General features: G+C 41.6%; 2 protein-coding genes across 3 annotated transcripts in view; one reads left to right on the top strand and one right to left on the bottom strand.

Moving 5' to 3' along the window:
- Nucleotides 1-6,938, top strand: part of KIAA2012 (KIAA2012 ortholog) — a 193,155-nt gene extending 186,217 nt beyond the window's left edge. The window contains exon 28 of the mRNA XM_063429839.1: nucleotides 6,655-6,938. Within this exon, the coding sequence (XP_063285909.1) occupies nucleotides 6,655-6,820 (166 nt within the window). The 3' untranslated portion in view covers nucleotides 6,821-6,938. The remainder of the gene's footprint in view (nucleotides 1-6,654) is intronic.
- A 1,976-nt stretch (nucleotides 6,939-8,914) lies between these two features.
- Nucleotides 8,915-22,723, bottom strand: SUMO1 (small ubiquitin like modifier 1). Of its 2 annotated transcripts, XM_063428699.1 has the most exons (6): nucleotides 22,558-22,723; nucleotides 16,820-16,897; nucleotides 16,197-16,274; nucleotides 10,323-10,394; nucleotides 9,499-9,600; nucleotides 8,918-9,271 (listed from the first exon to the last, which is right to left on the bottom strand). In XM_063428699.1, the coding sequence occupies exons 1-5, from the start codon at nucleotides 22,567-22,569 to the stop codon at nucleotides 9,532-9,534; spliced, it is 309 nt and encodes a 102-aa protein (XP_063284769.1). In that variant the 5' UTR covers nucleotides 22,570-22,723; the 3' UTR covers nucleotides 8,918-9,271; nucleotides 9,499-9,531. The 2 variants fall into 2 exon arrangements, with proteins under 2 accessions (XP_063284768.1, XP_063284769.1); XM_063428698.1 differs by having other exon boundaries at nucleotides 8,915-9,600; nucleotides 22,558-22,722.
- Nucleotides 22,724-24,733: the final 2,010 nt, after the last annotated feature.

Genomic DNA, 24,733 nt, shown 5'->3' with positions numbered 1-24,733 from the left:
CCTGAAGGACTCATCTGATCTCTGCTGTAAGGACAGCACCCCAAAAAGCCCTTTTTAGGGCGAGAACATCAGTCTGCTTTTTTTCTGTGTAATCTAATTGCAGTTAGTTGTCTGCCAGCGTGTGTGTTAGGCTCACAGAGTATACTGTGCCCACTTGCCCAGTGCCACCACTCATATCTGGTGTCACAATAGCTTGCATTTAATAAAAAAACAAAAAAACTTTTTTGACTGTAATATAATAGCAGTCAGTTTCCTTCACACGTGTGCGTTTCAGGGCCTGCCAGGACACAGTGTCACACCAGTGCAACTCATATCTGGTGTAACAGTAGTGTACATTTAAAAAAAAAAAATAAAATTTTGACTGTTATAGATTGAATAGCAGTTAGTTGTCTGCAAGCTGGTGTGTCAGGCCTACAGCGTCTACTCTGCCAACTTCTGCCAGTGCACAGTGCCACTCATATCTGTTGTCACAGTAGCTTGCACGCATAGTACCACTAATCGGAAAAACAAATGACAGGCAGAGGCAGGCCATCCCGCAGGGGCCGTCGTGGTGCTGTGATTCCCTTTGGCCCTAGAATAATGCCCAGTGTTCAGAGGCCACGTACCCTGAACTCGAAAAGTTCTGAGGACATAGTTGACTGGCTAACACAGGACACCCAATCTTCTACAGCTTCCGCTGGAAACCTTGACGCACCATCCTCCTCCAGCTTAGCTTCGGGCACCTCTCAAGTTACCACTCGCCCGTCTGCCGCCACCACCAACACTAGCACCACAGCAGCTTCACTTGGTATGTCAGAGGAGTTATTTACACATCAGTTGGTAGAAATGAGTGATGCGCAAGCATTATTGCCAGAGGATGTAGATAACAGGGATATGTCTCAGTCAGGCAGCATTACACACATGGACGTACGATGTGATGATGATGATGTTGTACCCGCTTCTGCTTCCTTTGCTGAGTTGTCAGATACAAGTGAAGCGGTTGATGATGACGATGCATCCGTGGATGTCACGTGGGTGCCCGCTAGAAGAGAAGAAGAACAGGGGGAAAGTTCAGATGGGGAGACAGAGAGGAGGAGGAGACGAGTTGGAAGCAGGGGGAGGTCATCGCAAGGAGCTAGTGGCACAGTCAGACAGCATGCATCGGCACCCGGGGTCAGCCAGACAGCACGCCAATCAACGCATGCTGTTGCCACCACCAGAATGCCGTCATTGCAGAGCTCAGCAGTGTGGCATTTTTTTTGTGTGTCTGCCTCTGACAACAGCGATGCCATTTTCAACCTGTGCCAAAAGAAACTGAGTCGTGGGAAGTCCAACACCCACCTAGGTACAACTGCTTTGCGAAGGCACATGATCGCACATCACAAACGCATATGGGATCAACACATTAGTACAAGCAGCACACAAACTCAAAGCCGCCATCCTCCTCCTGGTCCAGCATCTTCAGCCACGTCAACCACTGTTGTCCTCCTTGCCCCCTCTCAACCACCCGCCACTCCGTCTCTCGCCTTGAGCAGTTCCTGCTCATCTGCCCACAGTCAGGTGTATGTCAAGGACATGTTTGAGCATAAGAAGCCAATGTCACTAAGTCACCCCCTTGCCCAGCGTCTGACAGCTGGCTTGTCTGAACTCTTAGCCCGCCAGCTTTTACCATACAAGCTGGTGGAGTCTGAGGCGTTAAAAAAATTTGTAGCTATTGGGACACCGCAGTGGAAGGTACCCGGCCGAAATTTCTTTGCACAAAAGGCAATCCCCAACCTGTACTCGATTGTGCAAAAGGAAGTAATGGCATGTCTGGCACACAGTGTTGGGGCGAGGGCCATCTGACCACTGACCTGGTCTGCAAAGCATGGTCAGGGCAGGTATATCACCTACACTGCGCATTGGGTAAACCTGCTGACGGCTGCCAAGCATGGAATGCGTGGCTCTGCAGAGGATTTGGTGACACCACCATGACTTGCAGGCAGGCCTGCTGCCACCTCCTCTACTCCTCCTACTCCATCCTCTTCCATAACCTCCTCGGCTTAGTCCTCTTCTGCTGCTGCGTCTTGCTCCACATCAATGGCACCCCCCCAGCTCCCCAGGTACTATTCCACATCCCGGATACGGCAGTGTCACGCCGTCTTGGGGTTGACTTGCCTGAAAGCAGAGAGTCACACCGGACCAGCACTCCTGTCCGCCCTGAACGCATAGGTGGATCAGTGGCTGACTCCGCACCAACTGGAGATCGGCAAAGTGGTTTGCGAGAACGGAAGAAATTTGTTGGCGGCATTGAATTTGGGCAAGTTGACACATGTGCCGTGCATGGCACATGTGTGTAATCTGATCGTACAACGCTTTGTGCTTAAGTACCCAGGCTTACAGGACGTCCTGAAGCAGGCCAGGAAGGTGTGTGGCCATTTCAGGCGTTCCTACACGGCCATGGCGCACTTTTCAGATATCCAGCAGCGAAACAACATGCCAGTGAGGCGCTTGATTTGCGACAGCCCGACACGTTGGAATTCAACACTCCTAATGTTCGACCGCCTGCACCAACAAGTTTACAGACGTTGATGGAGGATATGCGGAGCTTTTTAAGTCCTACGCATCGCCACAGTCCTTCGGGGTCCACCCTCAGAGAACGACTCGACCGACAGATAGCAGACTACCTCGCCTTAACTGCAGATATCGACACTCTGAGGAGCGATGAACCCCTTGACTACTGGGTGTGCAGGCTTGACCTGTGGCCTGAGCTATCCCAATTTGCGATAGAACTTCTGGCCTGCCCCGCTTCAAGTGTCATGTCAGAAAGGACCTTCAGTGCAGCAGGAGGTATTGTCACTGAGAAGAGAAGTTGCCTAGGTCAGAAAAGTCTAGATTACCTCACCTTTATTAAGATGAATGAGGGATGGATCCCGAAGGGACTGACAGTGGGCAATACATTCGACTAAAAAAGGCCTGATGAGGGGGACTACTTAACACACCACTCCTATCTGGTGGCACATTAGATTACAAGCGCAGTGCCCCAAATTTGAAGTAGACCAACTGATAGGAATAGTACTACTTAATACACCTTATAATAACGCAGAGAGAGGAGTCTGAAGAAGAGGAGGAAGGTGGTTTTGAGGAGGTGGAAGACCAAACACAGCAGGCATCCCAAGGGGCTTGTTGTCACCTTTCGGGGACCCTTGGTGTTGTACGTGGCTGGGTGGAGGAAGACACCTTCAATGACATCAGTGAGGACAAGGAACAGGACATGGCTAGCTTGGTATCCAACCTTGTGCAAATGGGGAGTTTGCGCTTGTGCAAATGGACTGTTTGCGGTTGTGTGCGGTGCGTTAAACTGGGAGTTTGGTCTGTCACTGTGAAGCGGACGTTTACACTACCTGATCGATACAACATCATACCTTATGTTTTAAAGCACGTTATTACAAACAATTTAGGAATGTTAGGTGATTTATGCCCTTTATGGATTAAAACCAGACTCTGCATCAACTATGTAATTTTCCATGGGAGTTTTGCCATGGATCCCCCTCCGGCATGCCACAGTCCAAGTGTTAGTCCCCTTGAAACAACTTTTCCATCACTATTGTGGCCAGAAAGAGTCCCTGCGGTTTTTTAAAATTTGCCTGCCCATTGAAGTCTATGGCGGTTCGCCAGGTCGCGAACATTAGCCGAAATTTGCGTTCGCTATTCGCGAACGGAAAATTTTATGTTCGCGACATCACTACTTACTTATTTTCAAGTCTGGAGCTGCTTATTTTGTCCCTGTTTCCTTTAGACCTGCCCACTGCCTGCTGACATCATCAGAAGTGGTAGCCTGATCCAATCATAATGCTTCCCCATAGGATTGGCTGAGACTGACAAAGAGGCAAATCAGGGGCAGAGCCAGAATAATTCAAACACAGCCCTGGCCAATCAGCATCTCCTCATAGACATGAATTGAATCAATGAATCTCTATGAGGAAAGTTCAGTGTCTGCATGCAGAGGGTGGCGACACTGAATGTTTGGATGCATTTTATGCAGCCATGACCCAGGAAGGATCTCTAACAGCCATCTGAGGAGTGGTCAGTGAAGTTATCACTAGGCTGTAATGTAAACACTGCATTTTCTCTGAAAAGACAGTGTTTACAGCAAAAAGCCTGACGGTAATGATTCTACTCACGAGAACAAATTCATTAAGCTGTAGTTTTTCTGGTGCCTATAGTGTCTATTTAAGTATAACTCCTATTGTCAGGTTTTTGTTTGTTTTTTATAATTAGATGAAAAGCAATTGAGTGTTATATATAGGGCAAGGTTTTTTGTATACACTATAAAGAGCATAGTAATATGTAGAGAAAATATCCGGTCTAAGATGCACCCTCTCTTAATAAAAGAAAAAATAACAAAAGAAAAACAAAACTATACAGGTCATAGGAAATATAAAGTGCACCCCTTCTTTGAACTCCATGATTTTACATATCCGGGCCTCCTTAGCAGTTTTAAGATTAGGCAAATACAACATCAGATTAACAACAACACATGACTTATTACAACAATAAAGCCACAATGGAGAGGCCATGTGTGGAAAAACTAAGTGCACCTTATTATTCAGTAGCTTGTAGAACCAGCATTAGCAGCAATAATTTGATGTGATCATTTTCTCTCTGACATTGTTGTGGAGGAATTGTTGCCCACTCTTCCACATCCATTCCCTGCTAACATCACATTGGTGTAATGTGACACACTTTCACCTTGTGGAAGTTCATTAGATACACTATAAGAGGCATGACATACAGGTGGTTTGTGGCTGTTTTCACTTCCTACTATCATGATCCAAGTTATAGATCCTGTGATGGAGAGATCAGGGGCTGGTCCACATTAAAGTATATCCATCAAGGAAAATTAGTGACTCTTTGCTTACAACTTTCTTTCAAAATGGTAGTCTAGATGTGACACATGGGATATTGCATTTTCTCAAGCTCATAATGACTACATTGCCAACCCCTCCCCTGATTTTAAAGTGAAATATTGAGAATCCAAGAGTTTCTTGAATACATTGCTGTTATATAAAGTAAAGTCCTAGCCGGATTGCGCATTAAAGCATTGTTTAGCATTTTTGTGGAATGGAAAGACAGCGAGGTTGGCCTTGAGACTGTTGCAATAGCACACATTTCATCTCAGCCTCAGATTCACCACCTTCTAGAGACCATCTTGCCATGGACTGGGTTGAATGTCCATCAAATTTTCTAACACAATCTTTGAATACCAGTTTTGCCCACAAACACAACTGACCTACCTGTTGCACACCCCTTATATTATTCTTCCTCATGAATGTTAACACAATCCCCTATTGTACATAACAAATAAAGCCCCGAAATGTATCTGAGGTTAGGCCTACTTTGGTAATAACTGATCTTACCCTTTTTACCCGTAAGCCAGGCTTCCCAGCTGGTACTACTGAGAAACTGTTTAGTGCCTGGGAGTTGGGGACATTGACGTGCATGAAGGACTGCGGAGACAGGAACCACCACAAAGTTCTTAACTACACTCTACTGAGGAACTAATATCTCACTTTATACAACCCACTTTGTCACCTAAATATAAGCAGCTATATGAACATTGTATTATTCAATTGAAAAATTCTGATTGGGATCAAAGACTGGACAAATGAAACAACCAAACCGTATATTTTTACTCAATTAGTAAAATATCTACTTCAATGCCTCCACTAACAGTCACTCCCTACGCTTAGCGAGTCTAAGTGGGTAGTTGGTGTCACCACCTAATCATCAGACACAATCCTTTCAGCTACCAATGAATTTCTTTGATTGTTATCTGTACCATTATACCAGGAGATGCAGATTGTTAGTGAGCTTCGCAGGATTGTTTGAATTAGGTGACAGGCCAAATTATTCCATAGCTTTTGAAGCGGTCAACAAATATGTATCTTTTAGTGTAGAAATTGAAACCTATGTCATGGATTTACTACATCTGAATATTATACTCCCAGAAATAGCAATTTTGGGTATACTTAAAACCACTGAAATGTGTTCATATCTTGGCAGCAGCCATAATAAAACATCTTAAAACATGTGGACAGGCAGGCCTAATCTGGCAATATGTACTGTTAAACGAGCTTACATGTTCAAGGTGGATTACTTAGAATCCATATACACTCATTTTTTTTTTTATGAAATCTTCTCTTAACGCATTAGTTAAACAAGTTGAGCTGCGCACCATTCATTGACTAATTCTTACATAAACTGAAGGATTTGTGACAATCTCACTATACAGGATACACATCATGACTTACTACTACTCTAGATGTTTAAATGCCTATCATTTATTATGCTCTGCAAATTTAAACTGAACTGTTCTTTTATTATATATTAAATAGGAATTATTTTATGAGACTTCCCCATATCTGTAACATCAGAACTTCATCCTTGTTTATTTTTGTCTATTTCCAGTAAAATACCTGAAAGAAAAAATGAAAGTTGAACCTACAAGGGAACAACTTTTTGGGGGGCTTATTCAAGGATTGAGGACTTGACTGGCAAAATGTTGGACAATATAGGCAACACATAGAAGCAAAACTAGAGCTGTACTCACAGTCCACTATTTGCCTACATAATACAAGTCAATTTACTGAATGAATTGTATATTGGTATAATTTTTGTTTTCTCCCCCTCTAGACAGACAGCAGAATTGGAACAACAGCTACAGTTTAGTCGTGGACTATTGCAGGAATCTCTTGGCATGGACCAGACGCAGGCTATTTCACGACCATGGGTGTTCTCATACTTTGAGTTCCTGGAGCTCCTGGGCCTACCACTCCCTGTAAAAGAGGAGGAGGAATAAAAAAAACAAAAAACCGCCCACATACTTCCTGCAGGACTGTTACAACCAAATCACATTTTTAGCCTGACCTGCTCATTGTACACAAATACACTGGTTTTATTATAACAAATAATAAAATACAGGTTGCAACAGTTTACAACAGGCACTCCAACAAACTCACATTAATAAAATGTACGATGTAACATTTGCTTCTTCTTTAAAAAAAAGTCATTGTATGACGACATGTAACTGCATTATCACTTAACATGTCCGACGTAGGATGTCTGTGAACCTTAGGAAAGGGGAGCTACAGACCATTAATTATTTTAATTACACATATTTCTTACCTTTGACTTCATGTCAACATCACCCAATCCAAAAAATATATTCTCATTTCACTATATTAGCAAGGAGATTCTTTAATACCATATGAATATCATCCATGGTGCAATAGCTGGAACATTGTTTGGGAAACATATTTGAAGGTTTAGGTGTATGGTTATTTGCTTAATTAAGCCCTCAACCTTACTATGATAGTACTACCAGAACACAGATTACAATACTAGCACTTCAATTTACAATTCGCCAGTGCGAGATGACAATGATTTCAGACAGCAGTGGACGGAAATAAAACATAGAAGGTAAAATTTTGCATCTAATTAACGAGGCTTACAAATCAAGCAAGCATGGGGTTTGGAATAAATAAATACATCTCTATCACGAACTTAACTTCTGCTTCTTTAAAAGGAATACTATATCTAGCCCCCCTAAATATAGTAAAACCCTTACCCTTATTCCAATCTACTGGCTCTGCCAAGACCTGCCTCCTTGGCAGACCTCATCAGAAGTGATGATGATCTCAACCAATCACAATGCTTTATCATAGGAAAGCATTGAATTGGCTGAGATTGTCGATTCTGATAATCTCAGCCAAGGAGGTGGGCCAGGGGCGGAGCCTACACCACCCTGGCCAATCAGCATTTCCTCAGATGCAATGACTCAATGCATCTCTGTGAGGAAAGTTCAGTGTCTCCATGCAGTGCACTGCCCCAGGAAGCACCTCTAAAAGCCAGCAGAGGAGTGGCCACTGGAGTTGGCCCTAGGCTGTAATGTAAACAGTTTTTTTTTTGTTTTGTTATTTAAAGGCAGTGTTTACAGCAAAAAGCCGGCAGTGACAGAATACTCATCCGGACAACTACATTAAGCTGTAGTAGTTCTGGTGACTATAGTGCACCTTTAGGGCCTTCAATACCACTTAATGTTCACTGCTTCTAAACTGCAATAGCATTACACAAGACTTTATACAGTTTTACAGCATCCAAATTGACAGTTAAATGCAAGACACTTTTTTTGTAAAAAAAAAAAACAGGTTTCAAATTAGAAAATGAAACTCATCACATTTTCCAAGCCAACCACTCAAATAAAACTACAATCCAGGTGTTGAGAGGTAGGGTCAATCTTACCCAAGGTTGGATTCTGTCAACAGCAGAAATGCAGATGGATGGGGAAGATTTGTGAGCCTAATTTGTAGCACAGTGTTTGCCAAAAACAGTCAAGGAAAGAGTAACCTGTAGCCATACAAGATCGTGGAAGGAACGGCAGCAGTCAGGGATGAATATGCAATGGTAGCATTAGAGAGAAAGCAGGAAGGGAGTCTGCAGTGAGAGAATTTATGAAATATTAGAGTTCAGGTAGGATTAGGCAGTGGCAGAAAATTAAATAAATAAAATTGCCAGTGGGGACATAGTGTTAGCTACAATAAAGCACTAGAAACTATTGTGAGCCAGGACATTGTGCGATCATTAGTGGGAATCTGCAAATACCCAGCACATTATGCATTGAAGAGATGAACAGGCTGGAAGGAGCAGAGGCAGTATGAATGTCTAACACAGAAGGCACGACCTCCTAAATAGCTTAAGCTGCCTCTACCTTGCTGGACTGTTTGCCAAGTACCAGAACCATGGGACTCTAATGAGCTCCAGCAGCCACCAGGTATCTTCTGATCTACAGGTATTCGGACAAGATGCATCCCCATAATTCATACATAGGCAGTAATCATCGGAACAGACTAGAAAAATGACATGTCAAGAAGAATTCAGCCTCCAGTTTAACAATTTATTTTTATATATAGAACTTCAAATTAAGCAAAAAGACAAAAAACTTTTTTGTAATATACTTTTTTTTTTTCCTTTTTATTAAAACCCAAGCCCCACAAAAATAAAAAGATACACCAAACATTATTTCCATAACGGGTTGTATTGCATGACCACTTGTATCTAGAAAAACACAATTCCTATTTCTGCTAGGCCGGCGTTGGAACAATGACAATAAAGGGGGTCATGTTCATTATTGTTTGATAAGAAGCTAATCCAAAATTTTTATTTTATTTTTACATTTTCATCTTAAGTCCCCGGCTACTGATCTCCTCATCACTAAGTGAATTCACGATGTGGATTCCAGAGTAGGTCCTCACTGTCCAGAAGAGGTGAAGAGAAATAAAAATATTAACATAGGACCTGGACCGGTGCAGCCGTCAGAAACTACTCTGTGCTTGATAGTTGATGTGGACATTAAAATGAGGCGATTTTGTAGACTGGTAGCATATTACTATGAAGAAAACAGTTCGCAGAGGATAGGTAAATGACATTAAAAAACATGTTAAAACCAAAATTGCAACAAAAAAGTGAAAAGGGAATTACCAAAAGTAAAACGGGAAAATTTACATAAAAGTTTTAAAACGATGAATGACCCCCAGTCTGTTCCTGATAAACTTCAATAACATCTTCCTCTTCCATACCAAGCTGAAATACAGAAGAATTATAAAAAATAGATAAAAATTAATCCATCAAAGAGGTGTCAAACTATGCTTAAAAAAATCATTTAGGAACACAACTGTATTTCTCCCAAATTGCTGCACCCAGCAGTTACAAAAGCAGTGTTGAAAGTCTAACATCATGCCCCCCATACAGTTTGGACAATCTCTGTAGGCTTAGATAGAATTTAAAGGGACACTATAGTCACCAGAATAACTACAGCCTAAAGTAGTTGTTCTGGTGTGTATAGTATGTCCCTGTGGTCATTTGTATGTAAACATTGCCTTTTTAGAGAAAAGGCAGGGTTTACATAACAGCCTAGGGACACCTCCAGTGGCAGTCACTCAGATGGCCACTAGAGAGGCGCAGCACTGAGGTTCAGCATCTCTATGCTCTACTTAAACTTTCCCCATAGAGAATCAATGATTCAATGCATCTCTATGAGGAGATGCCAATTGGCGCAGAGCGCCATTTTGCCGTGCGTGTGCGTGCATTAGCCTCCCAATGCTTTCCGATGAGTAAGCAATGGATTGGCAGAGATGGTCAATTCTAATTATTTCAACCAAGAGGTGGAGGGGAGCAGGTCTGGCGTGGTTCTGAAATACAGGAGAGTTTTTAACTTTATTTAAGGTAACAAGAGGGGGTGGATACAACGTGTGGCCCTCACTGACTGTGTCAAGTAATGAGATCATAAAACATGGCATACTAACCTCTTTAGGAGTTTGGTGGTCTGAGATCCTCTGCCCTTCAAACAGAAACCTGAGTGAATTCATAGGAACACCCTATAAGGAAATATATATTATGAGTCTCCACATATATTCAGAAAGTAAAACTATGTCTTCACGCTGTATACATTCTTAGAGTATTAAACAATGGGCTTTCCTCACAGTCCACATTGCCCAACCCATTAATCATGCTTACCAACTAGCCAGATTTTCCACCAGGACAATCTGTTAATGTCATTAAATTCTTAAACAAGGGCACATGTATATGGTTAGACAGATTTCACTTTGGGATATAAATGTTTGATTTGTGCAGACAGGAAATGTACTAGTCCCTTAACTCCTGAGGCTTGATAAATTCCTAATCCAATCTATAGAACGTCACAAATCCATCACAGAACATCAAACTCAAACCGTCAAAGGTGCTGGTGTTGTAAAACCAGGATTGGTCATATATGATGGTCATGCCCCCTGACTTACATTTTGGAAGAAAACACATAAGCAAATTGGTGACATATTAATTTCAGAACCAGAAATCATATTGCCCCTAATCCCTGTCCCCTGGAGGATGTTCCTAATGATCCAGCACTGGTAAGATTGCAATGACCACCTTATTTAATAGGATGGACAAGCATACCACCTTTTGGTATGTGTGACTTTATTTTTCTCTCTCAAGAAACTTGGGGAATGCTCTGCCTTTACACAACCTACTAGAAAAATGTATTTATATTTCTCTTTCACTCCTCCACACTCTCTATGACCAACTGATCACCTACAGTCATCGGAAGAAGAAAACACACCCTCTTTGAAATCTATAGTTATACATATCAGGACATAATCATCCGTTCTTTAGCAGGTCTTAAAATTAGGTAAATACAAGCTCAGATAAACACCACATGACTTTACACAGAGTCATGATTTAACAAAACTTAAGCCAAAATGGCGCCACCGTGTGTGAAAACAAAGTGCCCCCTTACTGCTTCCATAGGAGTTAAGAGGCTAAGTAGCAGACAGGTGCTGCTAATCAAATGCCCTTGATTAATTGATTAGCAAGTGTGACCACCTCTATGAAAGCCAAAGTTTTAGCAGTGCCAAGGAGGAAAGACATAAGCAATGGTCTTAGAGAAGCAATTGTTGCTGCCCATTAAACTGGGAAGGCTTACAAAAGCTATTTCCACATTTTGCAAAAAACAAACACAGTATATCAGCACAAACACCTCATACCAATGGTCAAGCAGGGTGGTGGAGGGTGTTAAATAGGGCTTGTTTTGCAGACACAGAACCTGGGAACCTTGCAGTCATTGAGTCACCTATGAACTCCTTTGTATACCAAAGTATTATTGGATCAAATGTGGGCCATCTGTACGACAGCTAAAGCTTGGCCGAAATTGGGTCATGCAGCAATGATCCCAAGCACACCAGCAAATCTACAACAGAATGGCTGAAAAATAAACAAATCAAGATGTTGCAATGGCCAAATCAAACTCCAGACCTCAAACCAATGGAAATGCTGTGGATGGACCTTAAGAGAGCTGTGCATAAACAAATGCCAGCAAACCTCAAAGAACTGAAACTACGTTGTAAAGAAGAATGGGCCAACATTCCTCCACAATGATGTGAGAGACTGATAAAGTCATACAGAAAATGATTACTTCATGTTATTGCTGCTATAGGTGGTTCTACAAGCTATGCAATCATAATGTGTACTTTGTTTCACACATGGCCTCTCCATTTTGGCTTTAATTTTGTTAAATAAATCATTGCACTGTGTAATATGTCATGTATTGTTGTTCATTTGGGGTAGTATTTACCTGCTAAGGAACAGATGATTGTTATTATGCCCTGATATGTAAGACCACAGAAGTCATAGAGGGTGTACTTCCTTTTCCCCATGACTTGATACATTTATATAAAGGTTTACGTAGTTGGGGAATTTCCCCACCTCTTTTGCCTTGAATTTGCAAGAGTTAGAAGTTTCAACGCCCACCATGGCACCTTGACGTAGCCGCTTTCAGTTTTCAAACTATTTAACTGTATATTTTACCTTTGCTGTACAATTGTTATTCCTGTACATTTTTGTTGTGTGCGGAAAAATATTGTAGCAGGTTAACAGAAATAAGTGCAGGATTGCAAAACAAAAATAAAACAAAAACCAAATATACCTATACGCCTTTAAATAACGCAATGTTTTTAGTACTACTCCAAATAGTAAAGTGTGAGCTCACCTACCACATGAAGTCAAACCTCTTAGGAGAGTCTTATACAAATAATTCAACTTGCTAATTTCAGCTAAAAGCCAAAGTCTCAAATAACATCAGGTCTAGTTTTTATTTGCTTCTGTATTACAAAGCTATAGTATATCCTATTAAAGTAATACGTGGGATGATTACTACAGAGATTTGAAGTGGTCATGGTGCCTGGAGTCTGACTGCAAGTGCAGCGTTTTTATTTGAGCCACTGCACATATGGAGATTAACCCCTCTTTACTGCCAGTGATGTTACACTTTGAAGCTCACCAATTGCTTTGTTTTTTGCATTAACGGTACTAACATCACTGCAACAACAATGGCAAACCAAAATCAAATCACTTCCAATAAGAATTCTCTGCAAAGAATAAAAGTGTGTGTGTGTCACAGAATCGAAAACTGCTAAGCAAAAAAAGTATATATCTGAAGAAAGTACATCCCCCAGGCAATTTATCCAAGAGCCTTTAAACTTCTTCTATTTTACCATTCAATCCCCAATCTCTTAAATCTGCTGATTTTCAAAGAAAATACTTTTTATTGGTGCCTAGTAACACCGCTAGTGGCAGTCACTCAGACGGCCACTAGAGGTGCTTCAGCACTGGCGTTTGTCTCCACGTTCAGCATAGAGACCCTGAACGTTCCCCATAAAGATGCATGGATTTAATCCATCTCTATGAGGAGATGCTGAGTAGCACATATGCAATAGCCTTACGATGTTTTTCAATGGGAAAGCAATGGTTTGGTTGAGATCAAGATTGATGATCTCAGCCATGGAAGCAGAGCCAGCCACAGGGAGACTAGCACGGTTTGTAGAAGAGGTGAGCAAAAAGTAAGTAGATAAAAATAGGAATGGGAACAGTAACCTAAACAGCCACTTTAGGATCAGTGTCAGGAAAACAGGTTTGCATTTCTGATTCTATAATGTTCCATTAAAGTGACACTATCAGTGTCACCATACTGAGAAGCATCAAACACTGGCTCTATATCTAAGCCTAATCCTACCTTAGAAGGATTCCCTCTGCTGAGAACAGTACTCACATCATCAGAGGGGTTGCAGAGTTTAAACACTAGAGATGTCTGTGACTGCCATCTACTGGGAATTTTCTGTATTACAAGGACATAGCCATGTATTGCTGAAACGTAGGTATGCAGTCCCTGCTGCTCACAGCAAGCAGGGGTGCAAGCAGGAAGACCTTGTCAGAGTCTTTTTAAACCTTGGAGATCTCCATTGGGCAGCTTGCAGCCCTAGAATCAATGCAGTGAGTACGACTGCACACCCGCGGTGGGTTCAAAGAGCTGAATGCAGCAATTTAACCATCACATTGCAGCCACAGGGATTTAAATCACTATTTATATAGCTGTAAGCAGCACTAAACATCGTGTCAGCAGACAGTGGGGAGCCCCAGGTATCGACTGAAGACCAAGTCTCCCTGGATTTAATCCTGCACAAACCAGAATTTTAAGCAGGGGAGGGGGAGAATGTATAGCCCATCTAAAAAGCTGGATACATAACTTTGAGCACTGCATATAGCTCATCTGTCCGCCTAAGGCCACTAACTGTGGTCCGAAGGGACATAAGGAACCTCAGATATCAGATGATACCTTGGGCTTCCTGGTACCAGCTGTAAGTGTGTTATTAATTAGTGTTATTTCCCAAGTTTTGCATGGCAGAACTGTGACTGATAATACGGTTAGCTTCTACTGCAATAAAACACATTTGTATGCTGTGATGTCCCACAAGTACAACGACCCCGATATATAATAAAACCACATAAATATGTAAAAATAAATAAATTACAAAAAAAAATAAAAACACGAATCCATTCAAACATAATGACTCCACATATGTAGACCCCACTTTCATAGTCACTCACACTCCAAACACACCAACGTGAAATGCTGCTTATGTGTGTTCTCAGGTGTAGAGGGCATTTTAGGTCTGGCTAAGGATTTAAAAAGCTGTGCATCAATTCTGTAAAATAAATTGTGATATTAGGGAATTCATTTTGTTCTAAAATATGTATTAGTGACAATTTGTATGTTAATAAGAAAAGTATTAAGAAGAGACGAGGGAGGAAAGCAAAGGTTAAAATTTGTCTTCCAATGGATGACAATCTTTACACTACAGAAACCATGAAAAAAAAAAAAAAAAAAAAAATCTACTACACGAGTATCAGAATACATTTAACTACAGCAGTTCCTTGGCACAAGGAGATAACTAAACCAGATTTTATTTTGAAAAGAGAGAAAGAAAGGTTTATTCCTCAGTTTCAGGTACGAGACAATGTTACCTTGCAGAGGTGCCCATAGCCATGGCAATCTGCATAAGCCAACACTATCGCAGTCACCAAGTTAGAGGGCCACTATAACCACTACAGTTAACTGTAGTGGTTATGGTGTAAAGTCTTTGGGTCGCCCCTCTCCCTAGGGTGAGGAATAGACTACCAGAGGACTGGTCGGGGGAGTTCGAACTAACAGAAGGTCCAACGTAATGTGTACAGGGAGCAAATTGTAAGGCAATTCCGACATATGGCCCACCCAGCCCAGTGTTGGATCAACAGGGCTATGGCCATGTCTGTTACCACGTCACACTAGCCACAAGGGCATAGGATTGGTACTAAAATGGCACTGGCAATATCACATATAAGGTACAACAATGCACAATTTATGAAGATAATGGTACCCAGGGTTCCCCTTCCCCATCCTTTTTTTCCTTTCTGTATTCCTCCCCGTTACCTAGTTATATAAAAAAATTATTTTACGCAGCGAGGTGGAGTAGATGTGCACCACGACAAGCAAGATAAGAGATAGTCATGTGTGAGGCGTACGAAACGCATATCAAGTGCATACAATGTATATTAGCAAATTTGATTGCTTTAGTGATACCGGAGCTGTATAGTATCTGAGTATGTAAACCTACTATATAATGTGACTATTCTTGTGTATCATATGATGTCAGTTTGAGCTTCTCCAGAAACGACACTTGAAGCAATGTATACTGTGATGTACAAGTTGTTTTACTGCACCAATAAAAAAAAAAAAAAAAAAAAAAAAGTTACGTGAGGAGAAGTTTTTGATTCATCACCGTTCACCATTTAGTGAGTAAATCCTACAGAGAATATAGTTTTTGCTCCCACACACTGTCTCAGGCCTTAGGAAAACAAAAAAGTCAGTTTTAGTCAATGCCCCACATACAGCAATGATAGAATAGACACTGGAAGCAGAACTGGGGTGTCCTCAATTCGCAGCCTCTCTCCTATAGGGTACCTGAGAAACGCAAGTAGTATGGGAGCATTGGTATCTTCCCTTACAGTATGTCTGAATGTGTTTCAGTGCGCATCCTGTAAGCGTCTATATTGGCGTGTCTTAGAGTGTAACAGGGAGTGTAATAGTGTCCGTGTTCACTTACTCAGCATTACAGGTCATTTAAAATTGTAAAAAATAAAAATTAAAATATAAAAAACAAAACAAAATACATATATATTATTTATACACACCCACCATTTTTTTTGGCTTTAATTCAGAATAAAGAAAAAAAAAACTCACAACATACATTTTCCTTTCACACATGTGATCACATTGGGCATGGCATGGATTGATTGCACTATAATTGTACCTGTCTCTGACAATATGACTCTTTCAGCTTTTTCAGATGCGTCGTCATCTTTACCTTGAAGTGAATTTCACTGCTGTCCTAAAAACATAAATAAAAGACACTCAAAATGTGTACGTTTCTTAAAACTCATTTTAAGAAAAAGGAAAATATGTATATTGGCATTACGTGCCAGTATATAATGAGTAGGGTGTTATCACTCACAAATACTACTGGGGTGATGTACGGGAAAATTGGTCAATGACCGTGAAATGCTTACTATGAGAAAATGCCGTTAGTGGTTTTAGAGGAATGAACAGCAAGTGTAATGAAATATGGATACATCCAGAATTTTCTCCTAACAAAGGCCTGTTATGCATCTATTACATGCCACCCTCCTTCCCTGTATTTTTTTTCTACTGAAGTGTGTTACGCAGCAGCTGGACTGTCACATCGTTCCCTATCTTTCCTACTAACACAAAGGCATACCATACATATATTTGAAAGTCAGGCTGCCTGCCAGTGATGGGAATTATCATTCTTCAAGGCAGCAGCCACAATTTGAGACGGACCTTAAATTTCTTTGTACTCTGCCCCCAACAAAAATAAAAATGTACTGGGGAAATAAGGACACACTGTCTTCTTACCTGTCCAATTACTTTGAGTTTAATATAATCCCCTCCATCTTTCTTGTCCCCTAAATCTTCACTTGAGGGTTTTGCTTCCTGAGTAGGAAAATATAAATAAATTAAAAAAAATGTTTAAATAAAAAGCACAATAAAACAATCTAAAGCAAATCAAAACCACGAGGGCAGAAAAGAAAATAATGATCTATAATTAAGCAAAGTAGTCATTTTTCAAAAAAAGTATACACACACAAACAAACGCATATATGCCTATTGTCGCTTAATGTAATGAATGATTTAACAGCCCCCCCCTGCAGCAGTGAGATGTGCCTTCTTACACAGTCTATTCACACTTAATGTCCTTTCATATCCAATGTTGCTGATTCAGCTCTACGTGGAAGGAACGTTTTTTTAGAGTGTGGAATCAGCAGGTATAAGATGCAGAAAATCTGACGAATAATGTTCTAGAAAATAGATGAGACTCCAGCACAACGGAAAGATGCAAAATTAGAAAACACCTTCATTCAATGAGAATTACACTGCTGAATTCACAGTAAAAAGCTTTCCACCCTTGATGCCGCTCATCCTTAAAAACCCCTACCATCTTTCATTAACCAACTAAAATACACACAACAAAATGTCAATAATATTAAAGGAACACTACAAGACATGAACATAATAAACAAAAAAAAAATAATAATTTCTATTGGCAGTACTTTCACTCTTGATGAAGCATTAACAGCATTGTGTGTCATTATACTGGGCCTGATGACACTAGACATGAAGACCTTCAATTTTCAATGGCCTTTAGCAACTGTCAGGGTTTACATTTTGCTGAAGCCAGTCCGACACTTCTAAGAAACACCAATGTGTTACACTGCCTGACAAAAGGGCAGCATATTATGTGCACCAGAACCACTTCATTAAGATGAAGTGGTTTTGGTGCTTAGAGTGTTTCTTTAACCACTCAATAAACAGGCGTAGTGGAATTCCAAATCTTTCTACTGTCACTGGTCGTGCAGTGATTAGACGAAGCTAGAAGACAGAGCAGCTATTGCTAATCTTAACACAAAAGGACTCAAAGCTTCTCTACGAGAAGAATTGTATTGGCCGAGCGTTGCAACTGCCGTGCACGTGTCTTGGGATGGACCTGAGATCATCAAGCATGACGATAGAATTGCTGGTAAACCAGGCAGCTGAATAGACACTGTTTTGGTGCAGGATTGCAGGCAAGTTAATTAGTATTTGTTATAAATAGGGGAAGGGCTAAACAAATACTTACACTTAAAAAAAAAACTAGTAATATTAAAGCGTTCCTTTATTCTATACACAAAGTATCCCATGGTCAAAAAAAAGAATAAAAAAAAGACCCTTTTTATTTTTTACGGTACCATGGCATACACTAGGACTAGAACATAATGAGGCAAGATACTGACAGACAGTATGGGTATACTCCAATCCTCAGACAAATTAAATAGCTAGGGTACGTTAGAGTGCCATAAAGACCAGGGTTTTTCAAGTTTATGACAGGTTACAGACAGCCTGTGACATAACTATTGCAGCCACTCTCTTCAAAACAAACAGGAGAGAACAGGCGTTGTGGGCGATTGTTAAGCTTGAGCAATAATATGCACAAATATAGTTCTGTTTAGGCTTGAGACACGAACTAGAAAAACGTCTATGATAAATGCCTCTGGCATTAGCGGTAGAAGAATCCTTGTCTGGAATGCAATTAATGTTTGCAATTGGAACCTAAAGGAATGTAAAGATGGCCAAGCCCACAAAACATGTAGTAGTGTTCCTGTGTATCACAATGACAACAAAGAGGGGGAACTCATGGAAGGGCATGTGCTAGCCTCTAGGTAGTCACATACCATCGCATTAATAAGTTTTCTAAGATTCCCAGTAATTGAGACAGCACGCAGTACCCTGGATCATTGAGATGTCTTTGAACCATTGAGCAGTTGTAAATTGTTAACTCATGTTCTGTTCCTATTTAAGTATGTAAGCGAGTTTCTAGGGCCTGGACAGATTAGTAAACAACACAGCACAATGACAGATGTTTGGAATTACTTTTCCCCCTCACACAGTTTACCAATTACAATTATTTATATCGCATATTTATATTCTGCAGTGCTGTACAATTGGTACAGAATACGAACACTTAATTCTAACAAAACAATATTGACATATTGGAATAGTAGAGGACAAGGGCCACAGCCAAAAGAGCTTACAATCTAAAACCAAAACTAATCAAATCAGTCAAGGTCAAAGCCAATTCTCTCACACAGTCTAATCACTGGCTTCTCATAGAGAAGCCTGTGATTGGACAGTTTTGCTAGCCGAGCGAGTATGTGCACAACTGAGCCATTACGTGGAGGCAAAAAACGATACATTAAAAATATAAAGACTTTTAAAGAAAAAAAAACGAGACTAGGGACGTGGGAGGACTCCGAAAATTGAGGGAGGGACGTGACAATCACACTTCCACCTTCAGTCCCTGCCTGCAAGTGAGCAGTTTTATCCGTCCATTGCAGACAGACATATTTTTACATAAAGAATTGACATTAGGTGGTTCGGAACAAAGTCACATGTGCCGTGGGGGTTTCAGGGAACGTGGAACTGGTTATTTAGGCCTGATTATTAAAATGTGGCTCTGAACATGAACTGCATAACATATGCTGGGAGATGAGCTGGAAGTCGAAATTTAGGAGAAGCTTGAAAATACTTTGAATATTTTGCAATTCAGTTTTCAATTCAACATAGTTTAATAAGCAGAGAGCCTTTAGTTGCAAAGGTAATAAAACCGGTAAATGGCAAACAATGGTCTTAACACTGTCAGCTCCAAGTTTCAGGAACATAATAAAATGATCCAGCATTACACAACAAATTCTACATACATTGCTCCAGCCTTGCAGCTACCAAGTGTTTAAATAGTTCCTTTACTTGGTGCACCTGTACATTGTGGTGAGCTAATCTCTATGGACCCTCGAAACAAATGCAACTGGATAAGCATCTTCTGAGGAGGCCTACAAACGCCTCAGTTACCCTACACATTTTCTCGCATGTTCCCCAGCACAATGTACAAATTGTGTGAATAATACAGGGACATGGATCGTACAAGTCATTAGTTTTGTGGAAGACCAATCCTTTAAAACAAAGAGCAAATAATGCTGTGATTTCACAGATTTTCTATCTTAATGAATATATGCACATCCAAGGTTATTCCCTACAGTGAGAATTGTCAGGAATTCAAAGGAAACACTATAGGGTCAGGATTAAATGTGCATTAATGACCCTACAGTGATAAAAACACTATTTAGCTTGACAGCCAATAGGAAAGCAGCAAAACGCCACCCTGACCAATCAGCATTTCTTCAAATCGATGCATCTATATGGGGAACATTCAGCTTCTCCATGCAGAGCGTGGAGACGCTGAGCATCAGTGTTGCACAGACCCAGAAAGCATATCTAGTGGCCATTTAAGTGACTGTCATTGGAGGTGTCCCTAGGCAGCAATGTAAACACTGTCTTTTGTCTGAAAAGGCAGTGTTTACAGCAAAAAGCCTGAAGGGACTAACTATGCTCACCGGAACAACTAATTTAAATTAGATCACTGTGAGCTAAAGATATTTTATTGCTTATATTTAAAAGAGACGCACGCACACCAACAGTGTTATTAACTAAAGTAAGAATTATGAAAAATACCAAGTAATTTTCAAATTTAAAGGAACACAAACATGTATTCCTGAGCCTACATGTTTCCTAAAATCACCATCAAGACCCCCCCCCCCCCCCCCCCCCCTTAAATATAGTAAATTATTGCCTTTATTCCATTCTGCTGGTGCTGGCTCTGCCTATGATCTGCCTGCTTGGCTGACATCATCAGAAGTGGTGATCTGAACCAATTACAATGCTTTCCCATAGGAAAGCATGGAATTGGCTGACAGTGTCAAGGAGGCAGATTAAGGGCAGAGCCAGCACAAGCCTAAACACATCAGCATCTCCTCATAGAGCTGCATTTAATCAATGAATCTCTATGAGGAAAGTTTAGTGTCTGCATGCAGAGGGTATAGACAATGAATAGCAGTACTGCACACTGTGCAGCACCTCTAGTAGCCATCTGAGGAGTGACAATTGGAGGTATACGTAGGCTGTTATGTAAACACTGCGTTTTCTCTAAAAACCACAGTATTTACTGCAAAAAAACTTGAAGGGACTGACTATACTCACAAGAACAAATACAATAAGCTGTCGTTGTTCTGGTGACTATAGTGTCCTTTTAAAGGATCACTATAGGCACCCAGACCACTTCAGCTCAATGAAGTGGTCTGGGTGCCAGGTCCCTCTAGTTTTAACCCTGCAGCTGAAAACATAGTTTCAGAGAAATTGCTATGTTTCACTGAGGGTTAATCCATAGCTCTCACTGAAAATCACAGTGAGAAGAGGCTGGACGTCCATAGGAAAGCATTGAGTAATGCTTTCATATGGGCTGTTTGAATGCGCGCGTGGCTCTTGCCCTCACTGTAGCGAATAACCAGGTCAGTAAAGTACATAAACAAAAAGGTTGGTTTCTGAAGTGCGAGCTGTCATAAACTGTGAATACAAGGCGAATTTTAAAGTTTTAGGCTAAAACAGCTCAAATGAAAACATAGCATTTCTTTTTTTTTTTTTTAATGATCAAAAATTCTAAATAAATGTTAACATTTACTTTCAATTTATAGCAACTGCCACTTCAGCAAATAACCTGAACAAAATTAAAGTATACATTTATCAGTGAACATAGAATACAATATATTTCTTGGGGGTGGCGGAGGCAGGCGTAGTAGTACGCAGCGTCATCTCACAAATTTATCTGCGCTCACACCATGTCCATAAAATGACATTATTACACGACATACGTAGACACACACACATATCCATGACGGTCCTTTAACCCCTTAAGGACACATGACATGTGTGACATGTCATGATTCCCTTTTATTCCAGAAGTTTGGTCCTTAAGGGGTTAAATAAACATAAAGTAGAGTGCCACCAAATAGCTGATGACTATAACCACATAACAGGTCCAGACACAGAGGGATGGACAGGAGAACACACACACACACACACACACAGGGATGGACAGGAGAACACACACAGGGATGGACAGGAGAACACACACACACACACACACACACAGGGATGGACAGGAGAACACACACACACACACACACACACAGGGATGGACAGGAGAACACACACACAGGGATGGACAGGAGAACACACACACACACACACAGGGATGGACAGGAGAACACACACACAGGGATGGACAGGAGAACACACACACACAGGGATGGACAGGAGAACACACACACACAGGGATGGACAGGAGAACACACACACACACACACACACAGGGATGGACAGGAGAACACACACAGAGGGATGGACAGGAGAACACACACAGAGGGATGGACAGGAGAACACACACAGAGGGATGGACAGGAGAACACACACAGAGGGATGGACAGGAGAACACGAACACACACACACACACACACACAGGGACTCATTCCCTAAACAGTGGATGACAGAGAATTGGAGAGTCAGACTAAACTAATCAATCTCCGATCAGAGCTGACTTGGAGAAGGTTTCCAGATCAGCTATTTTTGCCTAATCTTGCAATCCTGTCTCCAATTCACCACAATGACTGCTCTGTGATTAGACCCCCATGGCCTCCCCCTGGAGGGGAGCTATGGCGGGCTGCCCCCACCTGATCAGACATGCTGCCGCCGTGTGTACCCCGGAATGCGCTTCTGCTTCACCAGGCACAATAACAGCACTGGACACTCACACCAGGCGGGTGTTCCGGGGCTAGTGACCTCACTTCCGCTCCAGCGAAACCCCGCCCACAAAAAAGCTCTAAACACTAAAGGCGACTGCTCTGACTATTATCGCTTCCCGTGGATACTTTATACCCTTGATTGCTCTTAGGGTTGCAACGACAAATATCCGAGAGCGATAAAGTGGTCTCCGGCAAGAGGTTCCCGCTGGATGAGACATTTATGCTAAGCTGAGGGGGGGAGGATTGAGTTACTAGTGTTTAGAGCTCTGAGCCGCAGCCGTGCGGATGACGTCAGTGATGCAGTTTACCGGAAACTGTGCAGTTCTGATCATAGAGTAATAACTCCAGGGAGAAAGAAGTCCTTTTATGTCATGAGCCATGTTTATGGTCTCCTGTTAGAACCTGTGTGATAAACAAAGCTTAGGATGTCATTTTAAATATAATAATAATAGAGTGGTTTTATTATTGAATGGAATATTTTAATGTTGCCATATTTAGAGGATTATTTATTAAAGTTTGTATTTTTTTGGGGGTAAATTTATGGTGAATGCAAAGGGGTTTATTAGCTAAATATAGAATTGTAGTTCATTGCAAAATAAAAATAAAAAAATAGGAGAATTAATATTGCAAAGCGCCGCAGAATAAGTTGTCGCTATATATAAAAGGCAAAAAATAATAATTGGGTTAAAAAAAATCTTGCAACAGGGCTGTTCACTGAATTGGGATGTCCGGAATAGAAAGAAATATCAAATTTTAGGTCAAAACAGCTGTACCGAAATGGAAAAACGTTGTACTCAATCTATTTTGGCCTGTAATTTGTAAACCGTAGTCACTACTACTGTGCCACATTAGACAAGACATGACACACACTTCTCAACCATCTAAAATTTAGTGGGACAGTACAGAATTTGGCCTGTCCCAGTTTTGGTCTCTGGTATCCAACACAAGTGCAAAGCACACCTATTCTTAAATGTTATGTGTAAACTGCACTTGAGATACTCTGCGCATGGACAGAGTGCTTCAACAGTGCTCTGTGTGTCCAATCCTGAGTGAGTGTGACCAGAGTGACGGCCTTGGCACAAAACGATCAAAAGAGCACCCTCCCAGCTGTGTGATTGACAGCAAGGAGGGTGCAATATTGTCACTTCATAATAGTTCAAATTTCTGGCAAAGTTCACTTAATAAAAGTTCAGTGGGGGGCAGCACCCGACTGCCAAACTGACAGGATGAGTGCTGAGCGTTTTCCCATGCTTTTGCAAGATCCTTTGGGTATAATCCCTGTCCACCCCCACTGTGTAGTGTCTTCACGGCTGCGCCTTGGCAAACCCAGAGATCCCACACTTATGAAGCTCGGACATCAAGGGCCAGCGTTGTAAATTTGCGACCTCCAACCGACTGAGCTGAAGAGAGGCGGCCGCTCTCCCCGCTCTAAAGTTTCTTAGAAAACCACCTCTCACCTACCCCCTTTCCAGAGCAGCGGGGGTTATCCCGGCCTCCGCTGAACTAATAAACACTATTATTCATAGCACGCAGGATCGATCCCACTTACTATTGAGACGTGACTGTACTACTCAAAATGGTGGAGGCAACTACACCTTGGTTACAGAGACTGGCCCTGCAATGCTCAGATCAGCGAGACTACACTAGTCGAATCCTGTCAAGGCTGGAGGAAATATTTGAGAGCTTCTGGGCCCAACTGGAAGAGCGATCAGCAGCATCAGACCCTACCATCTGGGGGAGACCAGAGAAGCTGGAGACATGGTCCTCTGGGCAAGTAAACCTCACAAGCTCAAGCCTTTCTACTTACCTGCCCTCCCGGGCTGGTGGCCAAATGGGGCTTATACCACCACATAGTCTACCTAAGTGGAGGTCCGCTAGACAGCATCGGCATCAGACTATCCGGACTCTTGTTTTTTTCCCACATGGGAAGGATTTGGTGTCAGGAAACTCCCGAGCCTTGTGTTAAAGGGGCGCCACTACCTGGCGATGTAACGATGATCAACCCAGCGAACCTTCCCTTTCATCTTTAAATGTGACGACTGTGGGAGTTGATTGAATGTCAGTGCCCAAGTATATGACGACCTACCATCTAAACACTAGGGCC

The sequence above is a fragment of the Pelobates fuscus genome, chromosome 8 (genome assembly GCF_036172605.1).
Source record: "Pelobates fuscus isolate aPelFus1 chromosome 8, aPelFus1.pri, whole genome shotgun sequence".
Classification (NCBI taxonomy): domain Eukaryota; kingdom Metazoa; phylum Chordata; class Amphibia; order Anura; family Pelobatidae; genus Pelobates; species Pelobates fuscus.
This window is presented reverse-complemented; position numbering and strand designations above follow the sequence as displayed.